The sequence below is a fragment of the Akebia trifoliata genome, chromosome 8 (assembly GCF_017979445.1).
Source record: "Akebia trifoliata isolate Shusen 1 chromosome 8, ASM1797944v1, whole genome shotgun sequence".
Classification (NCBI taxonomy): Eukaryota; Viridiplantae; Streptophyta; class Magnoliopsida; order Ranunculales; family Lardizabalaceae; genus Akebia; species Akebia trifoliata.
The window spans coordinates 38,277,304-38,289,422 of NC_141382.1; the positions used below are offsets into that span (position 1 = coordinate 38,277,304).

Sequence of the window (12,119 nt, forward strand, 5' to 3'; positions counted from 1 at the left end):
AGCTCTTAAACCTATATGGTAAATTATTTCTAATGCATTAAAATTTTCATAATCCATTATTTTCAAACTTGCCTTAACCCTCCTTTTGAAAACCCTTTTTATTTATTTATTTAAAATTTTATCAGTCTTTTATTCCAAAATCCTAACTTGTTCTTAAGGGATTTGAATGTTGAAGATGAAGGCATTTAGGTCATTTTCAATAGCATATTAGAGAAGACCGAGGTCAAGGATCATGCCAGTTTCAGAACACGGGGGTATCAAAACATAACATGGAGGGGTTCCCCATCCTTTATTTTCTTTAGCAGTTAAAACATCTGTGGAGTTTTTGTGAGAGATTAGGAAGAAGAAGACATGGCTGAAAATGAGGAAACAAAGCGAGATGAACTCGCTGAGTCACTCAATGATCTCTTCAGCAGCGTTTCCACAGTCGTCAAAGGCGAACTCCAGGTCCGTCTGATTCCATTTTTAATTTTAATTTCTGGGGATTTCTCTAACTTTGTTTGATCTTCGATGCTCAACTTTGTAGAAATTAACCTTTTCAGTTCTATCATCTCATGCGATCTAATCCAACTTCGGAAGAATTTTGTTTGAATTCAGCTGTAAAATTTCCAAAGTTATAGATTTTGAATTTACTTTGTATATCATCTTGTGGTTTACTTTGTAGATTTTGCATGAATTTAGGGTTGATTTTTTGTTTTAATAAAAATTTAGCGTTTCTAATTACATCCCTCTTCGAGAATTAAATTGCAGAATAAATTATACAATTCTGAAATGTAAGTTAAAAAAAAAAAAAAAAAACACGAAATGATACACTAATGTAAGGTGCCAAATTACAACTACAAAGTTGGATTGGATGTCAAGCTCCATGAACACCAAAAGAGGAGAAGCAAGTTTTTATTTTTTGATAGATAGGAGGCAAACTCAATCAGCTCTTATTCTCCATCAGCCCAAGAGACTTATTCATAAAAAAAAAAGACTTGAAAATACAAGCTCAAATCCATCAAATTTTTTTTTAGAGTTAAACCCTAGAAACCCCTCCTCCCCCCAATTTACAAAAATACTGAAGCCCTCAATACACGCAGATCAATAGGAATGTGTGGTTTCTCGTGGTCTCTAAAACTGCACTCGATCATCCTTTGACTAACTACCTGTTTCTTTAATTACAATACCCCATTATCCCTCATATGTTTGAGTGCTAAAACAAGGACTCCTGGGTCCGCGCTACATAAACTTGAAATACATTTTAGTCTAGTACAAGCTCGGCTCATCTTTAAGGGATAAGTTCCAACTACATCAATAGTAGGGAAGTCTCAATCAGGGTAGAAATCAGTTTTCTGCAATTGAGTCTTAATCACAAGCTTTCAGGATGACCAGTTTGAGAAGTCTCAGTCGCATTGCAAGCCAATGCAACCAACTTTGTGGCACAAAAACACTCATCATCCACCTATCAAGATAAGTTTTTGTTTAAACCAACACGTTGCTATGGAATGAGATCAAGGATCCTGATAATGAATTGTAACAATTTTAATAAAAAGAAGTTTGTGAAAACTGTTGCAATCATGTAGTGACACCAAAATCCACACTTGATGTTTGCATAATAAACAAAAAGGAAAAAGGCCACACCTTCTCTCCCTCATTCCCTTGCTCCCAATGCTGGATCCAATGCTCGAACCTCTTTGCTCCAGATCCCTGCCAGGTCCTCTCCTTCGAAGGCCTTTGATCCGATCTAGTGGAATCTCTCCCCATTTCTCCCTATCCAGCTTCCTCTCCTGACGGACCCTTTAGTCCGATGCTAGCTCCGTTGAAGCACCAGTAGCGATCCCTGTTTCCCCATCATTCGTGGTTCCGAAGGGAGGTAGGGACGGACGAAAAAGCGACCACCGATTGATGGAGATGCTAAGGCGCATTCGCCAATTCTACTAGTTTTCCTGTTCCAGTGACTGGCGAGGCCAGACGAAGCCGACGCGGATAGAAGCTACCAGGAACCATCGAATCGATTCCCGCGGCCAAGCTCCCTCTTCAATCCATAGTTCTGCCATCCACCCGTCGATCGTCATGAAGTATAGAATGTGCATCTCTCCATCCATCACCAACAAAATGAATGAAAAGGAAAAGGCCAACCTTAGTTTAAACTTATAAATGCTGCTTCACATTGAGAGGCAATACTTGAGAAACAAAAAGACTGTAGTCATCCTAGAGGTTTGAATTTCTACTATGCAGATCAAAATGCTGTCCAAGTTAAGGTTTCCCTAGATTTTTCTTGCGATATCATGTATCCATTTCTCTGCAAGTTTCTCTACCATTTTTTCTGAAAATGGAAATTGACAAATCCTTTTTTGACTTTTCTCAGGGAACAAGTAACCTGCTAGAGCTTTTGGAGAAGATGAACATCAGAGTTGCGGAGGAATATAAGGGCTTTGGCGATGTGGCTTCTGGTTTGAGGGTCTTTGTGGAGCAGTTGAAGACAAAACATGGCAGCTTTGCTGAATATGTTGAGCAGATTGATGCAGTAGAGAACCAAGTCACCGAATTGGAAGCTGTAATTTCAATGCTTGATAAGTATGTTTCTTTGTTAGAATCAAAAGTTCGATCTACTTTTCAGAATTCACCTTCTTAATTATTGTTCTAATTGTTTTCTAAAACTGGGTTTTAGTCATCAACGATCCATTTTTATCCTATTTATTTATACTTCTTTCTTCCTTTTTCATTTATAGAGAATTTGAATATATGGATCAGTGTACATAGATACGTGAATTACTTTACCATGTGATTCTCAGCAAATCGATTATAGTTTTTCAGATTGATGACAAATTAATGTATGCATTTGCATTCAGATCAAGTTTTGAAAGTGAAAATTGGGTGTCTTCTTGACATAATCCTCTCTGATTTTTTTAAAAGAAATGTTGTGGATATACTTACAAATCCATAATCTCCATTTACCATCAAATTCCATCCTACCTAGAAAGTTTCTCCATATCAACCTTTTTACCAATCTCCTAGAGTTTTTTATGTATTGTAAGATCTACACACAAATCTTTGTTTCTTCCCAATGAAAGCCCTTGAATTTGAGATATGGTGGAAGTCAAAGGAATGTCCAGGAAAATCCTTGAAGCCAAATATTTAGCTATCATCTTAGACACACATTACCAATTGGGCTAATGTTTCTTAGGCATTTTATGTCCTTAACATCTCATTTAATCTTTGTCTCTGGGGAATAACTATGTTTTTCAAAGCCTAATTTAGATAGGGTTTAGATCCTGGAAGTCCTGAATGATCTTTGTAGGCTCTTCTCCCTCAAGTTTCTCCCATTGATGTCGATCAAAGTGGAAAATTATCATTCAATCACGCACAAAGAATGAGGAAGGAAAAAAAAGTGTCTTTTTATTCTTCTATGAATTACATTACCTAAATTGTCAACGGCATATCTGGACTGGTTAATCAATCCACTAGTTCTTCTCTACAAGATTTGCCTTTTTGGTTTCAGATCTTCCATTGGAGAAGGGGTCATTAAATATAAAAAATTATATAAAACAGATATAGCAATTGATCTCCATTAAATCAAAGAGTTAACTCCTTTTTCAACTTTATTTCTTTAAAGATTCAATTTTCTTTGTCATTTTTCAGTTATATTTTGTTATAAATAATGATATGATTTTTTTTTTTCTTTTAAATCTTATTATTTATGCCATATAGGCATTCCAATGAGAAAATGAGGCATCTTGAAGATGCTAACTTAGCAAGTTGGTAAGATGTGTAGGAAGTGTTTCCACACGACTTAGGTTCGATTCCCTTAGAACCCAACTTCACGATTACCTTCCAAACTAAAAAATAAAAATTTGAGGCATCTTGCTAATGGGATTTATTTATTTATTTTGAAACCAAGGTTGTCCGGACCTCGTAGAGCACCTGACTAATACTCGTGGTATGTGTAGTCTCCTCCACCTCACGTACCAGGTAACTTCTGGGATAAATCCCCGAGGATGGCTCCCAAAGGAGGATTTAAACTCCTAACCTCCTCCTTCTGAGGAGTGGTCTTGGCCATCTCACCATCTCTTGGGGTTTGAATTCTCGCATTTGGATGCGTGATGACCAACCTTAGATTTCATGGCTTTTTTTGATGCTCAATGCATGTTTCTTTAGGTTTTAAAATATTTGATCTAGATTCTTGATTTCTTCTTAATGCACTTTATAAGGGGTGTTATTTGAAAATGGCCAAGTATTTTGCAAATATTTATGAAATGACAAATATAAGGGTTTTATATTGTACAGTAACATTTTCTATTTACTTATTTACCCATCCAGTGAACCTATTTTATTCAACCTGAGGGCATAAAGGTAAATTCATCAAATTGACAGTATGAAAAAAGGATGTCAGATAACTATTTTTTATAGGAAAACAAAAATGATAAATTAAAAAATCTGCAAAAAATAAAAGGAGAAAAAAAAAACCCATTTTTTTTGGCTCTATTTATTTATTTGGGTGTAAAATCCCCCATCTTCCATCTGATAGATGTTCCCATCCATCAGATAGGGTCATCTGTGAGTAATTTGTCATCTTGTACATTGTGACCTACACCACTATTTTCAAGGATTTCTGTTTATTTTGGTTGCAAACACCAACATGCACACAAACATCTTTTAATGTAAATTACATATAGTCAAAGATATGAGAAACATTTTCCTAACTAACTTAGTAAAGATTTGAGCCTTACTAAGTGTTTGTTTTGTTCAATGGATTGCCACCTCAGCAATCCAACACCACAGCCCTCTAAGTTGCTTTGGAGAAATTCAGATAAAAAAAAACTAATTCGAAAAACAATTTTTCTTAATAATTTTTGTTGTTTCTTATCGTGGGTATCCCCAACCTTCGGTCACCGCCCCCTCACAAAGTCCTACATGCAATTGGTTGAGTCGAGGGTCAACCAGACCTCTGGAGGATGATCCCAAGGAATTCATTGCTTCATGGGATTTCGAACACTTGACCTACCCTTCCTGAATTGTTTCTTAACGCTTGTTCAAAAATGAAATATCCTCACAAATGTTTAGAATGCCCAACTTTAAAAAGTCCAAATCTTCACTATTTTTAAGGAGTTAGAGCATCCCCAACAATGCTAAAATAAAGAGTATCATTTGTTAAAAAGTAACAAAAATTATTTCAACTAGTGTAAATTCTGATCCCAACTCCAATAGACCTAACATTCATTTCTCTATTCTTAATATTAAATAAATATTTGCTAAAACCTACTCAAATCGTTCTAAGGGTCGTGGACTCACATCTTAGCATTCAAAAACATGCTTTGATGCCATGAGTTTGTAGATAACAAAATTCTAAAAACTTTGAAAAAAAAACATTATTTTTTACCGTTGAATTTTAATTTAAAGTTTGAGAGTTCGGTAGTTGTCCATCTTCAACACCTTGGATCAATCTTATGTATATGAGTTTTTCCATGGAATCTATAAACATATTGTGTTGGACTGCTAATTTGGTAATTCATGTGGCCCAACAACCCTAAGTAAGATTTAAAATATTACTCAACTAATGAGGAAAGAGTTTTTAATTTCTAATCTTAAAAATCTATCAAATATTTTGTAAATACATCAATTTATCCAAATTGAGCCTGAGAGCTCTTAAAAATCCGGTAGAGAGAGACTTTTTCAAAAAGCTTCAATTCAACCAAGTGGGGCCTACCTCAAGGGGTCCAACTCTTCAAGGCCTTTTTTTTAAAGTGTGTTGATTTTTGAATTCAACCTGATAGCTGAACTCAAAAACTCACTGACGTGTCATGCGCAAATAATCGTAGATTCTTTCGCTCGGGATAAACAATTGTACCTTAGGAAACACAATTGTAGACGATAGGTCGGTTGTGTATCCCAAGGGACAGAATCTACGATTTTTTGCCCATGCCACATTGATGAGTTTTTGAGTCCCCTGTTAGGTTGAGTTAACAAATTAGCACTCTTTTTTAAAAAATCCAAAATCAAGCTAGGCCTTAGGTTACCCACGACCTAGGCTATTTTCCCTTCAGGCCATGAGTCACCCAAGGCCTAGACAAAATTTGCACTGGACCTTGGGTAACCCAATGATCCTTATATTTTTGGGTTGTTATAATTGAATATTTTGCACTTGAGCACTCCTGATTTGCTTAAGGGGAATTGACATCTAAACCCAACCTAATCTCTCGTTTTCCAAAAGAACACAAGGTAATTTCTTTTCTCTATCCTTTCATTAAGCATGCATTAATCTTTTAAATTTGATTTGTGTAAATTTTGCAATTCATCCACCTTTGACCCTTACCCATCTCAAATGACAATCACCTTCTTATCCATAATTTGTTGAGATCATGGTTTAAAATTTCGTTCCGTTTCAATTTGTATTGTATGATACATATCGATTTTTCAATCTATCGAGACAAAACAATGATGGTATCGAAACAATGACTGTTTTGTATCCAAATTTTATTGTAACTCATCCATAAGAAAGAGAGAGAAATACTTACCTAGATCGCCAAACAGAATTTGGCATGTGAATGTTAGTTCTCTTCTTTTCCTTTTCTCATTCTTCCTCTTTTTCTCTTCCTTGTTCTTCTTTTCGCCTTCTTCTTCTCTCATCTCTTTATTTTTTGTTTTGTTTTCTAGAAGATTCAGAGTTCAGACCTTCAGATTTCAAAAAAGAGAATGAACCTATGTTTATGAACTGATGTTGATGCATGCCCTTGACCACAGTCCACTCTTAAAGATGTAGATATTTAGAAAGTTCCCTCCCTATTTTGAGAAATATTTGAGAATCCACTATATATTCAAACTGATGACATACCTCGGGTTTTATCTATAAGACTATTTTTTAATGTCTTGTATGTTTCACAATGTTACAGATATGTTTCAATTTTGTTTTGATTTTTGACAAAATCAAAACATTGATATGAAACAAGATTTTAAACCATGGTTGAGACTCAATTTAAGGTAATTGACCGTTAATACCAACATCTTGAGCATAATTCAATATCATTATTTAAGAATTCTTTGCAAATTAACCAAGTTCAAAAGACTAAGACCTTTTTGCCCATCAAAGAGAACTCTCTAGAATTTAAGGACAATTACCTTTCTACCCTCAAGTTTGTTGGGATTCTATTCAAGGCAATTGACTACAAAGACCCTACATCCTTAAATTATGCCATTATTATTATTTTTCATTGAATTTTGACCATTTTTTAAGGGTATGGACACCCTTGTCCCTCCAAAAAAATTCTCTAGAATGTTGTGAACATTTACACTTCTATCCTTTGATCATCGTGATTGACAATACTCAAAGAGTTGAGAATGAACATCAAGGACTAGTTGATTAAGGGTAAACAATGTCATTCTTTGATGTTTTAGTGCAAATAATTGAACTTGGGTTGCTTGAACCTTTATATCCTCAAAGGTCTTCCAAAGACCTATAAATAGAGGATCTCTTCAAGGTAAAAAATGAAGTAATTTACCTTTCCCAAAATTCTATCCAAATACTCTCTCAAGGGAAAAACTTTGAAGTGGCCATCTTGCTTCAAAATTTTGAAGGAACCCTTTCCTTTGGATTACAGATGGCATTTCAAAGAGGTATTCTAAATATTGGTAAAAATGTAGGGGTGTAAAATAAATACAAAATTCCACTTGTCTTGTAATGAGGAGGGTTTCTTCAAAATTTTGAAATGGGTTAGCCAATTCAAAGTCAGATTCCTCTCTCAAATACTTTGAAGTTTTTAAGGAAGAAGGAAGAAGACCAATGTGGTATTGTGCATTAATTTTCTATTTTTACTTACTTACACACCCGCCAATCTCTCTTCTATCTCCGTCATTCCAATCTCTTTACTTGTTTTTTTATGTTTTATTTCATTGTAACATAGTGTAATCTTTTATGTTTTTAATGACAAGTTTGGGTTAAGAGTTAATCCCTTTTGTGGGGGGATCTTTACCAACTATAAGTCCATTTTTTCTTTGAGTTCCTTTTGAAGTTTAACAATCATATAGTTTATATTCTTTTGACAAGTATGAGTTCAAAGTTAATCCCCTTGTGAGAAGACCCTTACCAACTATAAATCCATAATTACTGTCTTTTAATATCTTGTTCATGTCATTATAACATTATGTAGTATAAGCATCTAAAATGGCAAGAATGGTTAGAGAGTAATCCCTCCATGTGAGGTAATCTTCTCCTCTAAGCCCACAATAAGTTCTCTAGAGAACATTAGCATGCATTCCCTTTTGCACGCACTTACACATGCATCATACAAGGTGAAAGTTCCGAAGATACTTTCCAACTAATGGAAGTCTTCTTAGAACCTTGCCAACAAAGAATAAGCTTGTTTTGAGCACACTTTTATTTCATCAAAGTGCTTGATTCATTAAAGAGTTTAATCTTGTTAGATTTATACTCCAACTCAAAGCAAATAAAAAATCCAGTAAGTGGAACATTTCATTTGCATTACACTGTGCACACACATACACAATAAGATACCATGCATACGTTCATCATCATTCACATTCCAATTCAAAAAATAGCCTTAATTTTCACTTTTGGCCATTACTATGATAACCACCAATTAGGTGGGTAAGATAAGATGCTTAATACCTTCTTCACCTGCAATCGAACCTCTAGGTTAAGACTAGGTTTGTGTCACCAACTCCTTGAAAAATTGATTTTAAAAATTATTTTTATGGTGTCCATTTATACCTTAAACTCTTTGAATGGTAGTGACTCGCAAACATAAGTAGAAGAGGTTTAGATCAATAAACTCTTACATAATTTGCTTATTTTTATTATTTTTTAATTATAACTAGTCCCTGAAGCTCGTTACATGTAGCGAGTGAGACAATCCTCTTTATTTTAACATTTGCTTTTACAGAGTCTCTGACTATGTGTTTGTATAGAGTTCCTTGACGACTTCTGCTCCTGCGAGGAGTTAGTAAACGATTGAATAAGTTTTTACTCTTGCGCGGAGAGGTTTTTGTTCTTGCGAGGAGAGGTTTTTTGCTCTTTGTTGAGAAGTTCCAAGAACCTGCTCTTCAGCAGAGATATTTTTTGTTATTTGTTGAGAAGCTCCAAGAACTTGCTCTTCTGAGGAGAGGTTTTTTGATCTTGCAGGGAGAGATTGAGCTTTTGCTCTTGCACGGAAAGGTGTATCCACACAGGGCCTTAGAGATTGTTTTTGAGGTTTTGACTCTTTAAAGTAAAGAATCTGTTTAAAAAGCCAACAAATTGCAACAAGTCTGCTGGAGAAGCTTTTACAACTCTATTTATTAAGTGAGAGTTAATAGCAATAGTGATGTTGAAAGGGCATCAAGGTCGTTTTACAATAATGATGGATGATGAGAATGAGAATGAAAATGACGATGATGGTATTGACTCACTTTTCATTAATTTATAAGAAAATGCCAAGGTTTAGAGGGTCATGTAATTAATTTCAAAACAAACTAAGGTGCCGTTTGTTAAAACTGAACAAATAAGTGCTGAATGATTATAATTGTTGAAATTGTATAAGCGCTGAATTTAAGTGCTGAAATTGTTGTTTGTTTACCGATCTGAATTGTGCTGAACTGATTCAAATTAAGTGCTGTGATCACATAAAATTGTTTTGTTACTTAATACTGAAAACTAGTAAATTGACTAAATTACACTTTTCAACCGTTGTAATCACATAATACTGTCTGTTCAACTATTTTAACTGCTACTTTATATCACACATAATAAAAAAATATACATGTAAAAGGTAATCTGATTAGTTATTTTAAATTATAAAAACAATTCATTGTACCCAAATTTTGAATTACATACAATTCTATTCATTTTTTTAGATTTAATTTTTCTTTCAAATTCTTGCATAGTTATACAATGTTGGTCTAAATTTTCTCAATCTCTCTATTTTTGTATTTAGTTTTTGTTTCATCTTCCTTCATATTTGTTGATGAAACAATATTCGGCTCCTCGTACCACATTAATAAACTGCAACCATTGTGTACTACCTATAGTAAAAATAACATAAAAATTAAATGTATTAATCCATTATATGACGTTGAATTATATCATTTTTGTGTTATACCACCATTAACTAATATCTTACCGTTGATTGAGGATAATAATAAAATCTCCGTCTTTTTTTACCATTTTTGTTGGATGTAGTTATTAATAACTTGCATGGTCCACATCCACATTTGCACTATCTCAATTCATCCAACTAAATCTAAAATTCACATCCCTTGTTATTTTCAATCTAAAATAGACAAACAAATAAATATTATATTTTAGATAATGACATGTGATTTCAAATGAAATGTCATATAAAAAAATTATAAAGTTACTGTATTTGGACATTTTATATACAAACTTGGCAATAGCCTTCACCACACGTACATGAGATTTTTACATCCATTTAAATAGACAATACAATATTATAAATAAAACAAGTAATAAGCATAGAAACAAACATGAAAATAAACATATATAGACATAAATTCAAATGTTTGCAATGATTTGTATTTTAATAACAGACAAATGAGAAAATAAAGATTCATTCACATCATACAAAATGTCTAAATATAAATTTAAGTAAAATAATTCACTTCAAATATAAATTCAAATAACATAATTCACATATATTTAAGGATTTGTATTGATAAGTTGATTCACAATTTGATTGCATAAATCAATCATGAACGCCCGTTCATTTTACTCATATAAATGATTGATCTCGTGAAGGTCATGTCCATCGTTAGTCATATTTAGAGGAACGTCATCATTTTCAAATTGTCTGAATAGCTCATCTGTCATTGAAATCCTTTGAAGAAAATTATGGATTGTCATGGATGCAATTACTATATTTCTTTATGCTGGAAAAGTAAATGGCGCCATCCTTTTTAAAATTGAGAAACACACTTTTAAAACTTCACAAGAACTCTCCGTTACATTCCTTAACTTGGCATGTGAATGATTGAATATCTCTTCTTTACCCTTAGCTCTCTCACGATGAAAATCAGGCAACCAATACCGAACATTACGATATGGTGCCATGAACTCACATGTGTGCATATAGGCAATATCAACAAGATAATATTTATCTACATCAAAATAAAAATAACATCATATTAAGCTTATAAAATGTAATGATTAATACCTAATATAAAATAAATAAAGATTATTTTTACCAGGTGGAGGTATTGAAAATCTATTTGTAAGATTAAAAATGGTCTCTATTAGGATCCGTGAATCATGTGCCACTCCTTCCCAATCGGCTTGGATGTATGTGAAAATCATATCAAAATTACAAATAGCCATAACATTTTGATAGCATTCGAATTTTTCTCTTCCTCTATAAGGAATTTGTTATCTGTTGGAATACACGCATGGATGAGTGTTACATTTAATGCACCAATTGCCTCCTTCACAATTTAATAACACTAATGTTAGTTATTTAATGGTATGTATATAATTATTATGTAACCTCTAATATAAAATATACCTTGAATATTTGTCTAAGACGTCTGTGACTTCTAATTTCTTCTATGGATCCGTCAAGAGATGAAATAGTAATCATTTTCTTTGAAAAGTGTAACATTGCAATTAGCACTTTATGAAAGTATTTGTGGATGATTTGCAATGAATGTTGGAATCGATTTTTAACCAATTGATACTTACAATTATGACCTATTATAATAAGAAATATTGTAATTATTTCTGATACTCTAACATGTCGAATATCTTGAAGTCATCCTCGATCTTGAAATAAATGACAAAGACTAATGAATGCATTCTTCTCCATCCTCAATAATTCATAACAATTTGAAGAAGGTCCATCTAGAAGTTCCTTCATAAATTCTGCACCGGATAGTGAGGATACATTCACAGGTTCACTTGTGATAGATGATCGCTTCAAACTTTTCAATAATAACATCATTATTACTAATAATACTTTCTTTTCTTGTGGTGTCATATGCATTGGATGTATAGCTGTTTCCAAATAAGAATACAAACCATAATAAGAACACAACTTCCAACAAAATTTTATGATAAAAATATATCCATCCACCAACAAAATATATCCATATACTAATAAAATATTTTCATCCACCAACAAAATATATCCATCCAC

The 12,119-nt window shown here is 33.3% G+C and overlaps 1 protein-coding gene across 1 annotated transcript; it reads left to right on the forward strand.

The window, feature by feature from the left end:
• Positions 1-271: 271 nt before the first annotated feature.
• On the forward strand, positions 272-2,718 carry BLOS2 (biogenesis of lysosome organelles complex 1 subunit-like protein). Its single transcript, XM_086451804.1, has 2 exons — positions 272-447; positions 2,351-2,718. Exons 1-2 carry the CDS (start codon positions 352-354, stop codon positions 2,615-2,617), a joined length of 363 nt encoding a protein of 120 aa, XP_086307930.1. The 5' UTR covers positions 272-351; the 3' UTR covers positions 2,618-2,718.
• Positions 2,719-12,119: the final 9,401 nt, after the last annotated feature.

What these genes read in the sequence shown, in the direction of transcription:
- BLOS2 (XM_086451804.1), top strand. Translation starts at nt 352, where the DNA reads ATGGCTGAAAATGAGGAAACAAAGCGAGATGAACTCGCTGAGTCACTC. An exon ending in TCGTCAAAGGCGAACTCCAG is followed by an intron (nt 448 to 2,350) that starts GTCCGTCTGATT and finishes GACTTTTCTCAG; the next exon opens with GGAACAAGTAACCTGCTAGA.